This window comes from Lepidochelys olivacea (genome assembly GCF_965140295.1).
Source record: "Lepidochelys olivacea isolate rLepOli2 genome assembly, chromosome: 10".
In the NCBI taxonomy this organism is placed as follows: Eukaryota; Metazoa; Chordata; order Testudines; family Cheloniidae; genus Lepidochelys; species Lepidochelys olivacea.
The window spans coordinates 46,093,368-46,116,561 of NC_140420.1; the positions used below are offsets into that span (position 1 = coordinate 46,093,368).

The window sequence follows — 23,194 nt, forward strand, 5'->3', positions numbered from 1 at the left end:
TTGCCCACAGAGTAGTAGTCACAGCAAACAACAGAGCCAGGGCATCCACCCCACAATCACATGCCAGGACACACCCTTATCTCAGCACCTCTCCTCCTCCCCCAAGAGACGTGGCCTTGGGCGGTAGATTCTTTGTAATCAAAGAAGCCCAAACAGAAGTGAGAAAACATGGGGCATTCCAATATGTCAGTAACCACAGATGGGGGGTGATGGAAGCAAGGTAATGGTACTTACCCACTGCGCCCCACGTCCCAGAAAGGAGCCACCCAACCAAGGCCAGGATCCAAGTGTTAGTCCTGGCCATGACGGTCGTACTTTTCCTGGGAGACCCTCCCACTGATGCCTCTGAAAACAGAGAGGAAAGCAGGTGAATTGGAGCCCCACAAAGAATTTCTAAACCTCTGAAGGCCTTGGTGTCTCGCAGAGTGCAGGGGGCCAGAGAATGATGCTGTAGCTTGCTGGTTAGAGTATGCACACAGGATGTGGGAGACCCAGGATTCAATCCCCTGGCTCCAATAAAGTTTTAATTATTTATCCACAGAGGAACAGGAGAGACTGAGGCAGCCCCATGTCAGAATATCCCATCACCTAGTGGTTAGGGCACTCAGCTGGGAGATGCCTGTTCAAATCCCTTCTCCCCATCAGGCAGAGGGGGGACATGAACTGGGGGGGTCTCCCACATCCCAGGTGGGTGACCAACCCACTAGGCTTAAAAGTTATGAGAGAGATGCACCTCCTCACATAACATGCCTTAGGTGCTTAACTCCAAAGGGCTTCCCAACCGTGGATCTCTAGGAGGGATGGACGCCTCCCTGCAGCCTAGACTTAGATACCCATCTCTGAGACAGGACAGGACTTAGTATGCACTCCTCTCGCTGCCAGCTTCCATTGGCTGACTTAGCTTATTCCCCTAACATGCTAGATTGGAGTCAGTACTTGAAATCATCCAACCAGTTTAACACTTGTTCTGCTTCTGAGGCAGAAATCTTAAGGGTGGAGACCAGCAGTCTGCAAAGGCATCTTGCCTATGTATTTCTATAGTGTTCCTGTCCATAAGGCACAGTTCTGAATAGCAGGTCTGCACATCAGGGGAAAGCGGTTGCAGAGTTCACATGTTTGCTGTGCACGTCCAGCAAATAGTAGCATGGTGGGTCTGCTTCCAAAGTTATTTTCACCTGCTCTGTGGAAGGACCCCCTCAATGCACTGCCTCGGCAAGAAGTCACATTGTTTGGATAAACCGTTTTCTGGACATAGTTTCTGACAAAGATTACACAATCATCTTTTCCCACATTCCAGGCCTAAGTGACACTCCAGGTGTATCACGGTTTTTACATAGAGGCTAATGGAACGCATGTATTGTACCTGAGTTTTAGAAACCCCTCAACCTGGACCATAATCTTTATCAGTTCAGTTTTGCATCTGCAGTTAATGATACCGGAAACTTTTCTCCTATTATTAGCAGCAAATACAAATTATAGCATGTGCACCTCTAACTCCAATGTAGTAGTTTAAGATCTAAATGCTAGCATCTACGCCCACAAAACCAGATACCATCTCCAGGCCCTCAGTTTGCCTGGAAGAGGAGATACACACTCTAAACCCCATTATTTTTGTTGCCCTTTGAATACATGATGCCATTACAGGTGGTTTGAGACACTGTAAACAAATGTTCCTTTGCTGATGAGAAATAATACTGTATAAATCTCCTCTCAGCTGATCTCAGAGCCATACGTTAGCAAGTATTATTACAAGCAAACCACTTCATTGGCTTTTGAAAGAAAGTTACTTCTTCATGACATATAGATTTAAGATTGAACTACGACTGAAAGATTCCTCTACCTTGAAAAGCACAGTACAGCGAAAACAGAAAGGCGACATCGCCTTTCGGTTGCAAGCAGTATGGCTATGTATGCATATGAGTACGTGTTTATCAGCTGACAGAATAGTTGCTAGAGGAAAGAGTTACAACCAAATTTTCAAAAATTGCCAGCTGGGTGTAACATTAACTCAGACAGCTCCAGTACAACTAGTGCTGTGAATCCCTACTACAGCATTATCCGTAGCACCAGTAGAAAGAGACACTCACAAATGGCTACTTCTCACAAGCAGAAAACCGTAGATTCAGACTGTAACAGGATCTGGGCTGGTATGAAATGAACAGGAAATTTCCACTCCTGGTCCAGTTTAAAGAAATATAAGATAAACAGCAGAGAAAGATGGAATGTTACGCAAGGAAAATTATTAGAAGCTAGCCAACAGCGGGAGTGTCCAGTCATATATTTCTGCAAAGAGAGAGAGAGACTCTAGTCTCTACCAGCAAGGCATTTATACTGTGCTCTTCCTGCCATGGCATTAGCCAATGCACTCTCCATTCAGGTCACTTACTTCACATACTTCTCCTCTGTACGTAAATGTGATGAGCTGGGCACATGCCTCAGGGATGGGTTAGGGTTAGGGTTGTTAAGTTTTTCATTCTCTCAGGGGTAATACTTAGCTCTTATACAGCACTTTTCATCAGTAGCTCTCAAAGCACTTTATAAAAGAGAAGGAGTATTTGTGGCAGACTAACATGGCTGCCACTCTGAAACCTTTATAAAAGAGGTTGCTATTGTTAGCCACATTTTACAGATGTGGAAACTGAGGCACAGAGAGTAGAAGTGACTTGCTCGTGGGCACCCAGCAAGTCAGCGGCAAAGTCAGGAATAGAGTCCAGATCTCCTGCACCCAAGTTCAATGCTCCATCCTCTATAGCACATGAGTAACTAATGGATTTATCTTAACATTCCCTCCATGAAATAGGGAAGTGCTATCCCCAGTTTATAGCTGGGGACCAGAGACACATGGTAAATTATGTGATTGACCCATGGTCCCACAGGAATCAAACCAAATGCACTGTCCAATAGCCCATCCTTCCTCCCTTTCCCCGTCCCTTCACTGTCTCAGAAAGGTTCTGCTCTCATGCAGAGTTCCAGCCGACATGAGTTTTGAAAGTTCTTTTGTTCTTGTCTTCTGGTGCAGCCTGGGGGATTTGTACTAGGCCTGTGAAGCAGGGAGGCTGACCCTATACATCTGGGATTCTCATCTCTCCATGGCCTGGCCCGGAAGATCCACCCAGCCTCTATCAACTGACCAAGACTGTGGGGAGTATTCAATAGGGACCAAGATCCCAAAATCCTCATGGGGAGCAATTAACCAAAATTATTTTGGTGGCTCCCGTGTTCCACTTCCTTGCCTGTCCTTTTGGGAACTCTCCATACTATCCATTCACAGGGCTGGTGCAACCACTAGGTGGACTAGGCGGTCACCTAGGGCGCCAAGTGGTTTGGGGCTGCCAAAAGCGCACTCTGGGGAGGCGGTGGAGCAGAGGTGAGCTGGGACAGAGAGGTGCGGGGAGGGCCACCTGCAGCAAGTAACGGCTTGGGGGTGGCGCACAGGGGAACCGCTCCCCACCCCAGCTCACCTCTGCTCCGCCTCCTCATCTAAGCACGCCACCCCGCTCTGCTTCTCTCCCTCCCAGGCTTGCATGCCAAAGAGCTGATTGGCGCCACAAGCCTGGGAGGCGGGACAAGCGGTGTCGGCGTGCTCGGGGAGGAGGCGGAGCAGAGGTGAGCTGGGGCGAGGAGTTGCCGCATGGCTCCCCGGGCCGATGGGAGTTGCTGCACGGCTCCCCGAGGGGAGAGGGGGCGGTGGGGAGCTGCTGCAGGGAGGCCGCCTCAGGGCGGGGGGGGGGGTGCAAGGTGGAAGTTTCACCTAGGGTGCAAAACATCCTTGCACCAGCCCTGTCCATTCAGCATGTCTATCCCACCAAGTTCTAGCTAGGACTCTGGGACTCAGGCCTGCCAAGAGGACCTTCTGCACCTGAATCATGTGGTCTCCTGGGGGTGGTGCTCCTTGAGCCTGGGAGTCTATTTCCCATGCGTGGCCACCTAGCACTCCAACCAACCTGTGCAGCAGTTTGTTGCTTTGATGTCTACTCATCTGAGGGCTGATTTGCCCGATTTCCTGGATGTATTCGTTCTGAACCAGGCCAGTGTTCTCTCCCAGCACCATGGAGAAAGAACAAGCACGTTGGTGCTGGTGAGCTCAAGCGTAGCTCGCGAAATGCAGGCCAGCCCCTGGCGTGCCAAACAAATGCCTTGCATTATGGCATCTAGCAGCTCTCTGGCCTGTTTATTGAACCACTCCTGAAAACACTGGGCTTTGACTGGGGAACCAGTTTGCAGACTTAGGCAGGCTCCACAAGCCCTGGAAGCCCCACAGGGAGTTTGCAAGGTTTGAAACCCCTCCTCTACTGTGGTGAGAGGGAGGATGTGCTGGGAGGTAAACAATAGACAGGGAATCTAGTCTCAGTTCTGCCCCAGGGAAGGTCACTCACTCTCTGTGTCTCAGATCCCTGCTGGCACATTCAAAAAGCCAGCTCTGCCCTGTCCAGCAATGGGGTTTGATCCTGCTCCTCTGCCCACACCCCACTATAGCTCTGAGCTTCCCCACCCCATGAAAACACGGAACCCTGGTTCTGCCAGAGCCAAGCCCTGGTCCTTGCCTCCTGCTAGGAGCCTGGGTGTGGGACTCCTTGGTTCCCTTGATGTCTCCAAAGGCTCCAGGCCCTTCATCAAATCGTCCAGTGAATCCTATCCAAAACCGCAGGACCCTAGCAAACACTTCAGCAACTGCACTCCAGATAAGAGTGATGCAAACAAACCCTCAACGCCAAAGAAGGGCTTCCAGGAGGAATTGGCAAGGAGTCAAGGACAAGCGCCCTCCACGGCTGAGCTGCTGTGTATTGAAAAGGGAGGGGAGGGACTAGCTTCCCCAAACACTCACCCCCCTGTGTAGGAACCCTGGAGGCTGACGGGGGCTGCTCCCAAGTACCCCAGAAAGTCTCTCTGCTCAGTTAATCAGAGCTGCGCAGCACAGGGTACTGGACAGCTCCGGGAAGCTGGTCTCAGCCCCGGCTCTGATGTAAAGTGCCCTGCTTTTTTTCAAAAGATTAAACGCTGCAGAATGCCGGCTGGCGGCTGCTTTAGGGATTCTGAACCTTGCAGCACATTCAGTCCCCCCCGGCCCCCGATTACATTTCCAAGACCCAGCTTCTCAATGGGCCCCTAGCAGCGCCCAGTCAATCCGGCTGGGTGAGAAACCGTCTGGGGCCAGACGGTGCTCAGGGCTGGCTGGCAGGGGATGGGGTGGATGGGATTTAGCCCCGTCTCCGGGCAGGCCAGGGCTTGCTGTCCCTGTGGCCGGAGGGGGTCTGGGACCCCGGGAGTATGAAGAGAACTAAACCCACGGGGGCTCGGTAGCCCCACAGGGCGGTTGTACGTGCCGAGGAGGCAGATTCCCATCGCCTGGGTCCGGACCGCCTCGCTGCGCTGAATGGCTGGGGGCGGCGGGGGGGGGGTATCCGGGAAACAGCCTGCGGACGGGGAGCAGGCTCCTGGCGAGCCCCGGGGAACAGGCGCTGGGGCCCTGATCTGACTCCCCGCCTCCCTCTGGCCAGGGCACAGCCAGCAGCTGGGATGCCCAGCACAGCCCTGCCCGGGGGCAGCTGGCGGAAGCAAAGGGGACAGAATGTGCAGGGGAGCCCAGGTGCCCAGCCAAGGGCCAGGGAAAGGAGGCTCCCGTCCCGAGGGGCCTCGGTCCTGTGTCCCGGCCTCGGCGAGGGAAATACAGAGCCAGCCAGCCCCGCGCGCGGCTCCCCGCGGAGGCCAGAGCCGGGGATTCGGCCCCTCCCCAGAGCAGAGACCCTCCCGCCCAGCTCCTCCACCAGCGCCCTGAGCCCTGCGCAAGGGGCCTTGGCCGGGAGAGCGAAGAGTCCCCGTGGCCAAGATTTCACTGGCGGGGAGGGGGCAGAGCTCCCGGTGGGGGGGCTGCGCCTGGCGCTCCGCCTTGGGTCTGGGCACTTCCAAAGCGCGGAGCGACCCGCGTTGGGGAGGCGGGCTGCGCAACGGCTGTGCCGGACTCCATCTGCCCTGGCCAGGCGGCTCCAGGACTGCGGGCGGCGGGCGCAGGCCGGCTTTCCCCAGGGACGCCACCTGCCCGCGGCAGGGCCCTCTCCCCCGCACAGCTGGGCTCCCACAGCGCACCTCAATAATCAAATAAATCAATTGCAAATTAGCAAAGAGGAAGCAAATCCTGCCCCTTGTCAAGGCCACCCCCCCTCATCGCTCCGAATTCGCGCCCCTGGACCAGGTGGTAGCAAGTTCCGACGGGTAGCCCAAAAGGCCGCATTTGCGCGGCGGAAGCCGCTACTGGTAGCAAAATTGGAGGGATGCTGCTTCTGCCGCCACAGCTCCCACGTGTGAACCGATCGGGGGCGCGGCGCCCCCCAGCGGCGCCCTGCGAGCACCGCGCCGCTAGCGCCCGGTCCAACCCGCAGCAGGTGCATCCTGCGGCACCTCCCGACCCCAGGGCCCCGGCCCCAAGAGGGCGGCGCACTCACTTGGACCGCGGGTGCGCCTGGTGTGCGGTGCCGCGCAGCCCTCCGGCCCCGGTGCCTCCTGCCTGGCCGGCTCTGGGCAGAGTGGGACTGGGCGGCTCGCGCGCCAAGGAGGAAGAGCTGGGGGGCGGGGCCCAGCTGCCTTATTTGCATAGTCACCGGCCCCCGGAGTCGGGCGGGCACCCCGGGGTGAGTCGGGCGGGCACCCCAGGGTGGGGCGGGCGGGCACCCCAGGGTGGGGCGGGCGGGCTATAAGAGAGCAGCCCGCGGGCTACTGCTAGCACTGCTGGACCCTGAGCGCTGCCCTGCCGGACAGGTAAGCGAGGGGCAGGCGCCCACCCTGGGCTGGGGCTCCAGGCAGCAGGGAGATGCTCCCCCCTGCTAGCGCATTTCTGCCTGGAGCAGGCTGCAAGGGGGAAGCTAAACACTCCGGGCTTCTCGGGGCTACCGCAGTGCAGCCCATGGGGACTGGCTGTGTCCCCTCTTGAAGATCCCTGGGGACATGACCCACAGCCCCTTTACCTGACCCCGCTCCCAGGGGACGTGTGGGTGCAAGAGCCGTGAAGCCAAATCCGAGCTGACTCCCCCTCCTCCTCCAGACAGGGCATTGGCTATCCCCTGAGAAGCCCTTGGCGGCCGGGTGGGATCTCATCACTTGCCTTTCCCGTCTGGGGCACCCCAGAGCCAGCCGAAACACCCGCTTCTAGCCCCGAGAGAAATTGCCAAGGGAGAATTTTCGTGGGACACTTTTTGCAGGGGAGCTGGGAAACAAACCGGACTGTCCCGGTGGCGGGATTCGGAGCGAAATGTTGGTTCCGATTCAGTTTTCAACAGCCCCTCCCCTCAAAATACCAGGGTTTGATTTTCATTCCCCTTCCCGCTTGCTCCCCCTTGATTCCTTTTGCCGCTGAATGGCTTAGGATGACCCCGTGCCAGCCAACTTTGCTTTCTTTTCTTTTCTCACTCTAACTTTTCAAAGTCTCTTCACCTTTTGGATACTGTCGGAGCCGCAGAATTCACAAGTTTCGTTTTTTTACAGCTCTGCGATCTTTCCCCAGCCTTTTGAAAAGTTTCAGGGGAGAAAAAGAAAAAGAGGAAAAACGAACCCCCCCCCCAGGTCTAGAAATCCTGGATCCAACCCCAGAGAGGGTGAAACCTCGCCCCTGCTAGAATTTTGAAAGCTCAAAGAATTTTCAGTTTTCAAAAAGTGAACTTTCCATCTGGAATGAAGCCAGATGAAAATGGTTGTTTGGCTTTGAAATTTCTCATTGAGAAATAATATTTTTATATATAAACCCCCCTTTTTCATCAGGAGACATTTTCAGTCCAAATGCAGCGACTTGTAACGGCCGAATAGTTTCATCAGGGGAAATCTCGGCAACGAGGCAGGGGCTGCTGTTTTTTGAACTGAAAAAATTATCTCGCATGATGAGGCTGGGGCCGGTGCGTTGGGTCCAGCGCAGATCCCTACCCAGAGCGAGGCATTTCTGCGCAATCCAGGGAATGCCCGGCTGCCGCTCGACGATTAAAGTTGGACACCGTCTGATCAGCGTACCGGGCTTTTCTCAGCACCCCAGAGCTGCCTGAGCGGTTTAACCAGAACCTGATTCCCGAATTCACACTTACCCTGCGAGTTACCCCACTGGAGTCCTTGCTTGAGAAGGCGGGTGGGTTCTAACTCAGGGCTTGTCTACACGGGGGAATCGACCGGAAAAGCTCTCCTGGAATCATTGCTCCGGAATAAATGTGATTTTATTCCCGAATAATTACTCCGCTTTCGAAATGCGTTAATTATTCTGGAATAAAGTGACTTCTCCTCCGGAGAAGAGAGGTCCTACATGGGAGATATTGTGGAGTAGCTTATTCCACAGTAGCTATTGCGGTCAATTTCTCTGTGTAGACAAACCCAAACACACGGAGAGATTCCAATCTAGCGCACATTACTATTTAATTTATTTATTTATATTGTATTGTATATATATTTAGCATACGCTAAATTCCTTATTATAAAGCTCAGAGTTCTTGTCAGGTGTTTATTCGACTGAGTTTAGGTTCCCTTGCTCTGCCCCTTCTAACCGTCATCTATTTTCAGTGAGTTGTAATATTCCGAAACTTTCCTCTTTGGGGCTGAACTGTCCCGGAATCTTCCCGGAAGAATGCAACGATTTTTTTGCTGGAAAGTTTGAGCAAAATCAGTTTCGCTATTTGTGAGAAAGAGGAGAGTGAGAAACAGCCTGGACTATCCATGAGATAGAAATACCCTTTTTAAATCTGTATATTTTCTAAAGAAATCACATAACAATCTTAAGAAATAATCAAACTGGACAGAACAGCCCCGGCTGCCATGAATGCTGATGGCAGAAATGTATCTAAATCTCCTAGGCAGCTTTGGAAAATGCCAGCCAATACTCCTGTGCTCCAGCCAGTCGAGGGTGGGGGGGAGAGCTGGGAACTCCGAGCCAAATCCTGACTCTGCCCATTGCTCCCTCTTTGACCTTGGGCAACACCTCTCACCCTTTGGCGTGCATACAGGATTTCTGCTCTGCCAGGCTGGAACGGGGGGGGGGGGGGGGCGGTTACTTGCTGCTGGTAGCGATACCCACCAATGGTATCTGAGACCCAGGGCCAGCAAACGGGGCTAACACAAAGCCAGCTTTATAGGTGGAGAGATCCAATGCACAGCCCAGCCTGCGGCGGGTCAGGGCGCCCGCTAGCCCGGGAGATCGCTCCGACGGGTGCGGTTGCAAGGCGCACCGCAAAATACAAAGCCCCTGACTCCCGCGGCTGCACCGCCAGGCAGGACCCAGCTCGCCCTTGCCGAGCGCGGAGCGGTGGCTGCCTTAGGGTCCGGGCTGTCCAGGGGAAGGGGGAGGCTGAGCAGCGGGGAGCAGAGCCGCGCTCGGTGGGGACGTGGCTCTGCTTTCCCCGCACCGTCCGCTTCCCCAAACCCCGCCCGCGGCCGGGAACGGGGCCCAACCTCCGGGCCCGCAGAGCAGCCGAGCCCTGCTCCGAGCGCCGCCTCCCCCGCGCCTCTGGCCGGCGCCTTTCCTCTGGCCCCCGGCGCGACTCATGCCCTGGGGCACGTTCCCATCCCAGCCCCCTCCCCGCGGCCGGGAGCGCGTCCCAGGCGGTGCTCAGACACGCTGGCCCCGGGCACGCCTGAGTCTCTCTCGGTCTCTCTCTCAGGTTTCCTGCCCTCCGCCCAGCCCGCACCATGACTCTCTTCGACGGCGTCTACCCCTTCTACCCTCAGCCCAGGAAAGCCTTCGCCTTCGATGTCAGCTCCATCATCGTCATCGCCGTCTTCCTGTCGCTGGCGCTCAGCTTCCTGCTCATCCTGCCGGGGATCCGGGGCCGAGCGGTGAGTGCCCCGGCCCCGGCCCCAGCCCCAGCCCCGGCCCCCGCCCCGGCCCCAGCCGCTCCCGTGCAACGCATTCGGGAACAGAGAGACCGAGAGCTCTGACCTGCCAGACCTACTGCATGCGGGCACTGACACCCCCACCTCAGCCCTGCCCCACAGCCCCCTGCTAGGCCAGTACCCCAGCCCTGCCCCCCAGCTCTGCCAGGGTATCTCAGCCCTGCCCTACAGCCCCCTGCTAGGCCAGTACCCCAGCCCTGCCCCCCAGCTCTGCCAGGGTATCTCAGCCCTGCCCTACAGCCCCCTGCTAGGCCAGTACCATAGCCCTGCCCCCCAGCTCTGCCAGGGTATCTCAGCCCTGCCCTACAGCCCCCTGCTAGGCCAGTACCGTAGCCCTGCCCCCCAGCTCTGCCAGGGTATCTCAGCCCTGCCCTACAGCCCCCTGCTAGGCCAGTACCCCAGCCCTGCCCCCCAGCTCTGCCAGGGTATCTCAGCCCTGCCCTACAGCCCCCTGCTAGGCCAGTACCATAGCCCTGCCCCCCCAGCTCTGCTAGGGCACCATGGCCCTGCCCCACAACCCCATGCTAGTCGAATACTGGGCTTCCCACACCCCTGCATTTGCCCCTCCCCTCTGATAGGCTGCACTCCTGCTACTCAAGTCCTGGCCTCTCCCCCCTCACAGCAGTTTTGCTGTAAATCCAATGACATTATTGGTTATTTCTATTACAGTAGTGCCTAGAAGCCCTGATCAGGATTGGTGCGAGGTGCTGCACAAACAGGTGCAAGAGCCTCTGCCCCTGTCCCAGAGAACTTAGTCTCATAATGGCTTTGCTCCTTTTAAGTGATTTTGTTACATTCACTCACTTGCAAGAGAACTGAGGACCCCTTGGGCCACTCCTTACAGCTGACCCCCCTTCCATCTCTCTCCTCACAGAGGCTGTATTGGCTACTCCGGGTTATCCTGAGCCTTTTCATTGGGGCGGTGATTGTTGGTAAGTGCTCCCTCGAACTAGCCAGTGACCCACAGGGCTGTATTCCCAGAGCAGGGGCACTTCCTGGTAGGGAGGCTTTGGGTGTGTGCACAGGAAGCATGGGCTAGTGGTTAGAGCACAGGCAATTTGGGTTCTCTTCCCAGCTCTGACTAAATCTTCCTGTATGACCTGGACAAGTCACTTAACATGTCTGGGCCTCAGTTTCCCCATCTCTATAATGGGCTTGATAGTATTTTAATAAATGCATGGCCATCTAGGAATGCTGTGGCTGTCACTATTCTGCTCTCTGTGGCCACTCAGAGCTTCTCAGGGAATAGAAATCGAATCCCCCTGTGCCCAAACACTCAGCCCCTTATGTGATCTACAGGAGAATGGCTGTAAGCAGGAGGGAGGCCTATGACACACAGCTGAACAGTTCTGGTGCCAGCCAGTGGAGGGCAGTAGTCATGTACACATACATGCACACACTATCATATTTGCGCCTCTCACAGGGATGCTGAGAGTGGCTGAATTCCTGTTTGTAAAGCACACTGGGACCCTTAGAAGGCAGCTGCTGGAGAGATGCTGAGTGTTGTTATAACTGGCAGCACGCGATAGCCCTAGAGATGGGTCCCTGCCATTTTTACAGGCTGCTCCCTGAGTCCAAATGCCACGGGGGCACTCTGAGGAAATGCAGAAGACTGCCTGTCAAAGAAGGGGCGTGAAGCAGCGGGTACAGCCCCCACCCCCTTCTCTGGGAGTGAGTCCACCCTCCCTGAGGCACTTGAGAGCTGCCACATGCTGCTCTCAGCATAACGAGATGTCCAAGTGCTGCTTGGGCACACAAGAATAATTAATCGTTTTCAGAGCCGAAGCCAAGGATTTCTCTGTCTGGCACCACCCGGAAGCCCAGTTTGGAGTCCATAGATAGACACTCTGGCTCTGTGATCCCCAGCAAGTACTGGGGGGGCGGGTCCTGAGTACTTGGGGATCACACCATTTTGCAAGTCCTTCTGGACTGCAGTGTGTCTACAGCAAGATCTCAGAGTTTGCCCTTGGGGCATTTCCTCTGAATTCTCCCCTTGGGTGAAAGGAACAGGTCTGGGTTTGTGCCTCCACAGTAGAAGCACGAGGTTCAGCCCCTGAGCCTTGCATGGATCTCAGGCAGCTGCTGAAGGCCCCCCCATTGCAGACCACCCCAGCTCCGGCTCCCCCATTCCCTGGCAGTGCAGTGTCATTGGAGCTGGGGTGCTGAGAACTCTAGGGTCTGTGCCTGCCACGCCACCCCCTTCGAGGCCTGTTCTACAGGGGTCTTAGGTTGCATGAACTAGATATGCCCCAGGGGCTGGAAGGGGGACAATTTGATGCATCCCCTCTGCTCCACTCCTTCACACATAGACTCTCAGACCCCCCAAGCGTCTCCCTGAACCTGCCTGAGACAGGGAGGTTGTACAGGCTTCATCTTTAGAGCTTGAAAATCTGAAAGGTTCAAGGATGAATAAATTATTTGTTTTTTTTTTTAAAGTGGGCAGCTCCGCAAACAAGGGGGGCAGCACAGGGCAGCTGAGCACCCTGCTTGTGGCTCCTAGGTCTGTGCTCTTTCCACTAGGCCACACATCCACTGCTTTGCACCACTGCCAGTGAGTGGCTTCCCAGGTCCTGCTGGAACATGCCTTAGTCAAAGTGACCCTTTGGATCCAAGATGTGCAGGCTCCTCTCTGCTTCTGTTTGCCACAGGGCCAGGCAATTCTGCATGGAGGGATCCCAGACAGGGCTAGGTGTGAGCCTAAAGAGCTTATTTCAGTATGAGAAGCCAGTCAGGGCCTTTTGGAGCTTGGCCGGCTGATGACTGCGCAGAGTCCATGGCTTAGTTGTAATCCCTACAAACCCAGACTCTGCCCACAGCTGGTGATCATGAGGGCAGCAGCGCCTGGTGCTAGCCCCTGACTAACTCCACCCACGATTTCTCTCCCCTTCCAGCTGTGCAGTTCACCGGGGACTGGGAGACTGGCCAGGTGACAGCGAACACCTCCTACAAATCCTTCAGCCGCACCATGGTGAATGCAGACATTGGCCTGCACGTCGGCTTGGGGGGAGTCAACGTCACGCTAGTGGGTGAGTGCAACGCTGGGATGCATCAGCCAGTGAAACGCGGCCCATGTGCACAGCCCGTGGGGATTTCTCTCCAACCCTGACTTTGGGCATCATAGCATGAGCCGTTGGCCCTCACTTTGTCGTAAGGCCACCGACTCCATTACCAGCTGCAGGGGCCCCTGTACATCTCCTCTGGCTCCCACTGCATGCTGGGTACCAGTCTGCTTGCTGGGCCGCCTAGGTCCTGTGTGGGGCGGGGGGAACTGCCTGTAACATGCAGTCCAATCTCTGGTTGCGGAAAGCACAGTTGCTTATCACCCGGTCAGTACTGTCTGACTTCTGCCTTCTGGGCGATCCATAACACACAACTCACCAGACCTGGTCAGCCTGGGAAGAGCTGGGAAGGGGAGACAATGGGGCTTCTCCTCTTTCTGGGGTGAACTACTCAAGGCAGGCTGGTGGTATGAAGGGGCAGTAAGCTCAGCAATAGCCCTGCCTTTAAGGTAACTAACTGGCCCCCCCATTACTGCTTGGCCCCCTGGAACCCCACACAGTGCGGAATCTCTGTTCTGCCCCAAGGCTAACGAGATGCTTCCCTTCCCTGCAGGGAAGCCAGTGAATCAGATCAATGAAACCATCAACTACAACGAGCACTTTGCCTGGCGCTTTGGAGAAAACTACGACGAAATCTATGAGGAGAGCCTGGTGAAGGGGCTGCCCAGCCCCATCCTGTACGTGGCAGAGAAGTTCAGCCGGCAGAGCCCCTGCGGCGTGTACATCCAGTACAGGATCTCCGGCCACTACACATCAGCAACTCTCTGGTGAGCCTCGTCCTTCTTCACAGGGAGCCGGACGGTCTCCCTTCCCGAGGGGAACAGACTGGGCATCCTTGGTTTGGCCCCGGGCCTGCTCCAAGTGAGATGGGTTTGCTAGCAAAGCCTGCTGTGCCTGGAGACTCCTCTGGAAAGCCAGCACTGGACTCCCATTCCCTAGGAGCAGACATGGCCTGCAGCAGTGCCTGCCTCCCCCCAGCTGCAATGGGGTCTACACCAGTCAGTCCATTCACACTAACCATACAGCACCCAAGTCAATCTGCAGCAGAAGCCAGGCCCTGGGGATCACAGGTGTAGGTCCAGTGGGGCTAGAGAGTGCTCAGCACTGCTGAGGATCAGGCAGGTGCCTAAATATGGATGGAGGAGTCTGACTTTAGGCTCCTGTTTTTGAAAATCTTGGCCCCTGTTGCCTACGGCCAGGAAGCATGAGTGGGTGGACAGACTGCGGGTGAACTCCACGGGGGCTGGACAGACAGACAGGCGAGACTGGAAATATGGTCCTTCCGATCTGACTTGGAACCTTCTTTTGACTTGGAGTTGAGGGTTGGAGCCCACCCACTTTGAGCGCAGGGGGCGGAATTCACTGCAGTCTGTCTCTTCCCTTAGCCTGCCCCTGGCATGGCTTTCAGCACCTCCTGGCCCTTTGCAGAACTACAGAGAAAAGCTGCCCCACCCCCTACAAAGGAACAGCCATGTCCCACATTAGGAGCCATGCTCTGTCCATGGGTACCGCCCCTCTGTCTTGGCCTGTTCCAGTGGCTGTGTGTGGGTCTCATCATTTTGTGGCTTTTCTGTTCCCACCAGGGTGGCATTTTGTGCTTGGCTCATTTCCAACATGCTGTTCTCCATGCCAGTCCTGGTCTACGGGGGCTACATGATCCTGGTCACTGGGGCCTTCATGATCTTCTCGCTGCTCTCCTTCTCCACGGTCAGGAACTCCCCCATGTGCGCCATCCAGTTCGGTCCAGCCTCCTTGCAGACTGTCTACGGGGCATCCTTCTGGCTCACGCTTGCAACAAGTAGGCATCACACTTGCTTTGTTTGTGATGTGGTTCTAGGAGAGACCAGGCAGCTGAGAAGGAGGCAGATTCCTTCTGTGCACCTGCTGCTTGTTGTCCAGTTCTAAGTCCCTCACAGCCAACCCGTGAGGGTCAGAGTCCTCAGCTATGAACCTGGCTGTGCTGCTCCGTGCTCTGCAGCTGCCCCTGGGGCTGATACAATGAGAGTGCGTGCTCCCACGGAGCCTGGGAGCTGGTATTTTTTCATTGGACATGTTTGATTGTGATTGACATTGCTGGTATTTTTTCCTGGAAACCCCAGAAACTGAAAATGTTTTGGTAGAAATTATTAGTTTTGGGTAAAAAGTTTTGGCATTTGGAAAAACATTGGTTTAGATTTTTAAAACCTCATTTTTTAACTGAAAACGGTTTTTTAAAAACCAACTTTTTATTTTGTTGTTGTTAAGTTTTAAAAAAAATCACAGGAAATTTAAAAATCAAAAGGAAAACAATTCTCCACAAAAAAACCCTGTCGTTCTCCAGCCAGCTCTCCCAAGCAGGCTGTATCCGCAGCTCTGCCAGCACCCGCTGGCGTAGGCAGCTCCGGATGGAACTCGGCTCTGAATCGCTCACACCCAGCCAGCCTGGTCTCCGGTGCTGTTTGGAGAAACAGGCCTCATGCTCAATGAAAGTACCAGTTCCTCTGCACAGTGAAAAGCATCGCTCCCAGTGGTGGGCGGAGTGGGCTGGCAGGCCACTGTGGGACTTTTTCAGTAGATTGTGGATTTTATATGCACTTAATGGGCCAAGTGGTAAGAATTCCCACAGTCTATGTATGTTCCCCAAAACGTCCAGCTGATGGTGCTGTAGGGTGTGGCATAGGATTTGAAAGGGGGGCAGAGCACAGCAGCCCATGGTGCCGTCACTGCAGTGAGAGGCGGAAGGGGGTGTGATAGTTCCCCATTTGGAGGCCGTTCCCTTTTGCCTGTCAGAATACATACAGGGGGCATCAACTGGGTGGAAGCTGGGATGTGTCCTGGGCTGGTAGCTGGGTGTGATCTGTCACCCTGCGTGAGGGACATGCTGCTCCCAAGGGGCCCTCCTTGTGGAGGGTGCACAGTAGAGGAGCTTGCTGAGTGTGTGTGCGTTGCTTGTGTCTTCCAGGCTTGCTGTGTTTCCTGATTGGGGTGATGGTGGTTGTGCTGCACTACTTCCGACCTAAGGCATTGAAAGCCTTCTTTGACCGGAGTGAGGACGAAGAGGAAGGGAATGTGATGCTGGGAGAAGCGTATGGCAACCCCCACTTCTGGGCAAGCAAAAAGAATCCTCATGACAACTTTGCACTGACCATCAAGGCGGTCTAGAGGAAGCTCCTCCGCCCTCCCTAGTTGGACCCTAAACTCGAGGGAGCGGAGCATTATGGAGTCCAGATCCTTCTCCGGCTCTCCACCGAGATTGAACTTGCACATCCTGTTGGCACTTCAAAAATCAGCGAGCGCCTTGCCATGCTCTGCTAGGCTGAGAACCCTCCGAGTTCATCTTCTCTCCAGCGGCCTCCAGAGAAAGGGAAGGCGCTGCCTCGTAGCCAGCAGGGACTCAGCACACGTGTTGAGCTGCATAGTTGCTCTGCTCAAATGGGTTCACAGGAGCCATTTCTGCTTGCACTTCCGCACCCTTTCTGGCGTCAGGTCGAAACCCTCCCTTCTCCCACTGGACTCACACCTGGCTACAGATGTTGAACCCATGAGTCGGGGGACTGGAATCTCGCATGGAGAGGCTGTGACCCCCACATACAGTAAGTATGTGAGACACACTCGGATCCTGCAGGCGGGACTGAAATGCTACTGGCATCCAGTATTCTACGTAACAGACTGAAAAGGCCAAATCCAATATGAAGAATATTGAAGCTGTTTAGTATGTTCAATGAGCAGCCATGGACAGGGGATGGGGTGGGGCAGGGGCAGGGGGAAGGGCAGGGGCAGGGGGAGATTGCAAAGAACAATAATCAAGCCATGAAGTGACGGTTCCCTAATTAATGAGCTGCCTCCTGCTGCAGTCCTGCGGGTCAGCACTGCACCTCTCTCTCTGTTTGCGAGGGCAGCTGGAATATTGGCATGACAAGACAGCAGGGGAGCGTTGCACTAAAGCACTGCCAGGAACTGCAGGTATAGGTACAGCAAGGGGGTAGAAGTACCTTCCTGGGGAACAAACATTGCCGACTAAAGGGCTTTACTCTAGCAGCAAAAGGCAGCACGAGAACCAATGGCCGGAGGTTAAAGCCAGCCAAATTCAAAGTGGAGAGAAGGCCCCAGTTGATAACAGTAAGGGAGCGTAATGACTGGCACAAACTCCGAAGGCAGGGGTGGATTCTCCATCTCTGCAAGTTTTCAAATTCCAGCTGGCATCTTTCTGGGCCTCAGCCTTTAAGGCCAGAAGGGACCATCCCAGCCTCCAGTGTGTTACAGGTCACAGAACCTCCCCCACCCACTCTTGCAAAAGGACTATAACACAAGTTATGGGGCTCAATACCGAGTCAACGGGGGTGAAGTTCTCTGGCCCGTGCCATATGGGAGGGTTACACTAGATGATCCGATGGTCCATTCTGGCCTTAAAACGGGTGTATCCCTGCCTGCTTCAGCAGCCACATGGGGCAGGCGCTGTATGCTGCCTGTAGCTAATATCACAGCCACGAGCCTAATCCACTTGCTGGAACAAGGGATTAGGAAGGTTTCACTTTAAAAAGAGATGCATTGGGTGGGTACAAAGTTGAATGACTCCTAAAGCCATGGATTCAGTCCTATGTACCCCCAGATCCCAGTCACACCCCCAGGTCCCACAGCTTTGCTGGCACCTGAGCCAGCCAATCCTTTGTGTTAGGCCAGCCCACCCCCATGTTCCCCCTGTAGAGACCTAGGACACACCTGGGGCCCCACCCCTTGGAGATCTAGCTCCCTGTTCCCCTGGGGGAGGCAGCACTTGGGCTCACTATCACCTACGGCTTTCAGAGACCCTGCCGTCACCTCCCTGGTGCTGTGAGTCACCACCCCGGGGCCAGGTCTCTGAACCCTCTGTAAAACTCCCTGTGGTCATCCAAGCCGCTTGTGGGGGGTCCATGAATGTGCTGGGGCAAAGGATTTGTGGGGTAAGGGCCCAGGGGCAGGCGAGCTCCGTAAAGGAGATACTAAGGCTGAGCGTGGGGCCCACAGGCGGGTGGTCACATGACAGCACCTGACTGTCTGACAGTGGGCAGGCAGCAGGGGACCGTGCCCTTGCTCCGCACGTCTGGCGGGTGGGGGGGTGGTCCCTGTCGCGCTAGGAGCAGGAATGCAGGCATGGGGGATGGGACTGTGCACAGACTGCCACACCACTGTGGGGACTGGCTTCCTAAGAGAATCTTCTCACAGGGCCCGATCCTGTGAGGTGCTGAGTGGCTCTCCAGCTGGAGGAGCACGTGCCAGACCTAGGGCTGCACAAAAGGAAAGCAGTATGTTTGAAGCGGCCTGGCTCCTTTTGCCAAACCTGGGCCTGACCTCAAGCAAGCGATGACCTAGCGCGCAGTGAAGCCGACAGCACTGTGGCGTGCAGCCGCTCAGGGGATTGGGCGGCTCTCTGTACTGAGTTGGTCATGAGGGCAGGCGTCACATCACATGGAGACTCCATTGTCTCTTGGCTGGCTCCCCTCGGCTGGGCTGCCCTCTATTTATCCAACATTCCCTGCAGCATTTCAGCATCTGGGCACATGTAATTTGTGATGCATCCTGGTGAGTTTTGGAGTTTGTGTATGCTAAGAACACTGTAATAAAAACAATAGAAGTGTAGCAACGTGCAGGCTCCTGCCCTTTTTCTGACTGCCTGGGCCAGCTTGTAAGGGCAATTCATGTAGTGGGATCTGAGCCTCCAAGACCTCTAGCCAGGCCCCAGGGCTGATCACTCCTGCGAGGGGCTGCTCTCTCCTGTCTTTTCCACTCCCTCAATAGCACCTGAAATCAGCCTCCCTGCAAGTTTCAAATGACACATTTTGAAGCAGAGGTGAGATGGGATTTTCTAAAGCATTTAAGTGAGTTAGGAGCACAAGTCCCACTGGATGTCAACCCAGGGGCTGCTTTAATTGCACCAGGGTCTGAGAAGGCCTTCAGCAGACCCAGAATTCAGAGGCTGCAAGGCTGTAGAAAGCCTGAGGAGCACAGAATCTAGGCCCCAGTCTAGACCCAGATCAAAGGTATTTAGGCTCCTCACTTCCACTGAAATCACTGGGAACTAGGCACATAAATGCCTTGGAGGATCTGGACCCAAGCCATGAGCCCACTATGCCTCTAATTCTTGTCACTTAACCTCAGCTTTCCCATCTGCAAAATGAGCATCCTCTTACCTGAGGCTGTGGGCATGACATCTGGCACATTCGGGGGCATTGCTTATGGCAAAAATCTTTATTGGGCAGGGGAGCTGTATCTCAGGGATTACAAGATGAGTCACGACAGTTTCGCAGTCCCTGATATCAAAGACTGTGAAAGACATGGTGACATCATGATTGCCACCTCTCCAGCAGCCATTGCTAGGAGTGGACCATTTACCAGAAATATCATCACACTCTCCGTGCTGTAATGCCCTGAGATCTGTGTAATCTACCCAGAGCTGATAAGCGCTGCCTGATTCACTGCCAGCCGCTTCCTTTTAGCTAGGACTGTGCTGTATGCTTCCTTGTAGCAGTCCGCCACAGAGCCCAAGATCCACAACTGTTCCAGGATGACACTGGATTTGTTTAAGAAAGGGTGGCAGCTGTTCTGAGATCTGTGTTATCTACCCAGAGCTCATAGGTACCACCTGATTCACTGCCAGCTGCTTCCTTTTAGTGCGGATCGTGCTATATGCTTCCTTGTAGAGGTCGGCCACAGAGGTCAAGAACCATGCACCACCACTGTTTCAGGAATGATGCTGGATTTGTTTATGCAAACATGGCAGCAACAACACTGAAGCTGAATGGTGACTGTGGGGAGCTAACAGTTCATGCAGAAAAGTGTGTGGAGGTTCATGGGCTGTTAAGTTATAGCCCAACGTCTTAAAAAAAAAAAAAAAAGCTCATTACAGAAGTGAGATGGTAACAGATCCAGTAGCTGATACTGTCTGTACTGTACTTAAGAACATGTCTGAGATGGAAGCATGACTCTGGCAGATGGCATCCTCTATGGAAATGCCAGTTACTGCTGGAGTGCCCACATATGCCCCCACACATGGGCTGAGCCAGGCGCTCCCCTCCCTTGTCCTGTTGTGAGGAAGAGAGGTGCTGTACAGCACTATGTGGGGAGAAGCAGAGAGCCCTGTATTAAGGCTGACTAACGCTTTCCAATATAAAAATTCTTGGGACGGTTTCTTTCAAGAGCACTTGCACGTCCCTGGGCTCTAGCAGGACTTGAGCTCTGGCCAAGAAACAAGGAGGTGCCTTTTGCTGGCCTTATCCACCCTGCTCCGAGTTATACACTGTTGAGACACCATCTCCCATGTATGGGTCTGCTTGGTTTCAGCAGTGTGCCCCAGAGCCTCAACATTCTCCAGCCCTGGGCATGCACCAGCCTGGTGTCTCACTTCAGCCTGGCACATAGAGCTCAATCACCAGCCAGACTGCCTCCATCTCCTTCAGTTTTCCCCTGTGGGCTAGGGAAGGGGCACTGTGCTGGAACCCAGGAGCCCATGAGCTCAGCCCCAATCTGTAGACCGACACAGGCTAAAGAATTCTGTATCCTTCACTGTTTTTGTTATTAAGCTGGGATTAGAACCCACTGTATTATTGCAGGAGGCCCAGTGCTATCCATTAGCCACCATGCTCTCAGCACTTATCTTTCTCCTCGGCTACGTTGTCTGTAAAACAGGGCCACTCAGGTCTAGGTAACCCAGTGTGTTGCTGGCCTCCATTAGCAGCTCATTCACATCCCCCGGCCTTTTGCCACGGCCCCCTGGCAAGGTTAGTTCTGTGGCTCGCGTGGGAGCAGCCTGTACTGACCGCTCAGGCCTCAAAGCCTGATGATGCTAGGTCATGAACTAATGGTTGCAGGTGCACATAACTGGAAGGGACTTTTGCCTTTTCCACCCTTAGGAAATTACATTAAAAACCCATAACTGAGGTTGCAGAGTCAAGCACCTGACAGTTGGAAAATGCCAATTTTAACCTTGCTTCGGCCGCCTTAGTTCAGCCCCCTTGTGCCTCTGCTTCCCCCACCCAGTCTTTAATCACATGACCACATGCTCTAACCCTGCCTCACTCAGCTAGAAGAATCTGACGTGACAGGGCAGCAGTCGGATGGGTTGGTTGGGTGCACACTGGCCTACGGTGGGTGCACTTTGCTGTTCTTCAGCAAACTAATTAATAGTTCCCCATAACCCTGGACTGCAGCCCTGTGGCCTAGCATAGCATATCCCACTGCCCAAGTGCCCATCTTTGGAGGGGAATTTGGGATCTAATCTCAGGTCCATTGCTGTAAGGAGGGACAGGCGGCAGGTCTGAGCAGACAGCGGCTGCCCCAGTCACAGAAACTCTGGAAGTCACATAAGCCATCACCAAAGCCGGGAAAAAGCAGAGGGCACCGCTCAGTTTGGAATGGTGGACAAACATCTGCACCACTTTCCAGCAGGTGCTAAGCTGAGAAAGCAGGGCAGCATGCCGCCAGCACGCCACCTGGTGGAGGAATGCAGACTAGTGCCGTATGACTTACAGCACTCATCTAAGAGCTGCTGAGCCACAAGGGGTGTTGTGCTGGGGGAGCAGGGTGGGACAATAGGGTCTTCAATGCACTGGTACCATGCCCCAGCACAGCCTCCTGAGACAGCCCCAGCCCCTTCCTTGGCTACTGGGCGAGGAGCTGGGCAGCCTTCTCTCTTCCTTCTCTCCATTCCCTCCTGGCTGTGGGCAGGGAGCAGAGCCCTGTGCACTTCCTACAGCAGGGAAGGGTCACATCTACGCCTCTTGCTGAGGGATCCCCACTTACTGGTCAGAGGGGCCCAGCTGTTCTGTATCTTTTCCTCCCGGGATGGAGGTGGGGAACACAGGTGCTGCCACAGCGAGTCCAAGCCAGGCTCCATCCAGTCTGGTGCCTCACGGCAGGCCTCCCAGGAGGGTTCAAGCATCCCCACTTTGGACAACGATGCACTAAGCCATCCATGGCTAGAGCCTGCTCCTGAGCCCAGGATGTCAGGGCTCAGCTTGTGCCCTGATGGACAGGGTTTAGAAACCTTCTAAACAATCACCTGTGGAACTGCACATGGAATTCTTCTGATTCCTAGAAATGTCTAATCCTTTTGAGGGATCCTCCTATGTCCTTGGCTCAACAATGTCTTGTGGCAGTGAGTTCCACAGGTGAATTATGGGTGGTATAAAAAAATTTTCCTTCATTCTTTTTATTTCAATGACTGTTCATTCATCCATACACCCATACACCCTATGTATCTGGTTAAAATTATTTTTTTTTAATTGATAACACTTTTCACTGAAAAAAAACCCCATTTTCATTTAAAAGTTTCATTTGTCAAAGAAATTGCAAAACAAACGGTTTTGCCAGGATTGGCCCCATGTTAGGAGAGCTATGACAAAGTCAAAGTGCTTGAAACAACGGGAAAGCAGAAGGGGCTTGGTGCTGTCCTGCTCGGAGGGTCTGATTCTCACTGACACTAATGCTCTGCCCACACGTATGGCACTGCAGCAGCCCAATGCAGCCACGCCACTGCAGCGTGTCCGGGGAAGAGGCTCTATGCCGAAGGGAGAGAGCTCTCCCGTCGGCATAAAAAAATAAACAAACCCCACGTCCGCAAGTGGCAGAAGCTATGTCAGCGGGAGAAGCTTTCCGGCCGACCCAGCACTATGCACATGAACACTTACGTCGGTGTAATTATGTCGCCCCCCGCAGAGGGTGGTTTATTTACACCCCTGAGCGACATAAGTTATTGCCTGCATAGGCTGTAGCGCAGACATAGACTACACAGGAAAGCTGCACCTTCTTAAAGCAGTGTTAACTGCTCCATGGACACCCTTATTAAGAGGGGCTCATTTCAGTCCAGTTTAATTGATTCCTAGGGCTTGTCTCCGTGGCAAGTTACAGTGAGGCAAGCTGGGGTTTGAATCTGCAGTGTGCTGATTTGCTGCACAGTATCAGCCTCCGGGGGACATTCAGGGTGCAGAGGCAGGGTCCACAGGGGATGTGTGGACACCACATGCTGGTATGCTGTAGATTTAGACCCTGTCTTGCAATGCAGAACCTCGCAGTGGAGATAAGTCCCTAACTAAAATTAAGCAAAGTCTCGTTTAAAACTGAGATCACAGTGTCCACAAAGACTCTGACACTGTAGTGACATGGCACCCACCTCTCGTGAGTGCCGCCTTCTGGGCAAGTGTCTCTGTGTCCCGGGCCTGGTCTCAGGCTGTACCCCCAGGGCTTCCTCCCTGGAGGCAATGGTATTGCCCTCTTAGTCCATTTTGGCCCCAGCTCTCCAGCTGGGCCTCTTAACAGTTCATATCCCC

General features: G+C 54.5%; 2 protein-coding genes across 2 annotated transcripts in view; one reads left to right on the forward strand and one right to left on the reverse strand.

The window, feature by feature from the left end:
- Window positions 1-23,194, reverse strand: part of DUOX2 (dual oxidase 2) — an 86,619-nt gene that overhangs the window by 39,912 nt on the left and 23,513 nt on the right. Inside the window, exon 7 of the mRNA XM_084640790.1 lies at window positions 235-345. Within this exon, the coding sequence (XP_084496916.1) occupies window positions 235-345 (111 nt within the window). The remainder of the gene's footprint in view (window positions 1-234; window positions 346-23,194) is intronic.
- DUOXA2 (dual oxidase maturation factor 2) lies at window positions 9,652-16,148 on the forward strand (the record flags this gene model as incomplete). Its single annotated transcript, XM_084640379.1, has 6 exons — window positions 9,652-9,798; window positions 10,730-10,787; window positions 12,747-12,881; window positions 13,468-13,681; window positions 14,498-14,712; window positions 15,856-16,148. The coding sequence occupies 6 exons, from the start codon at window positions 9,652-9,654 to the stop codon at window positions 16,053-16,055; spliced, it is 969 nt and encodes a 322-aa protein (XP_084496505.1). The 3' UTR covers window positions 16,056-16,148.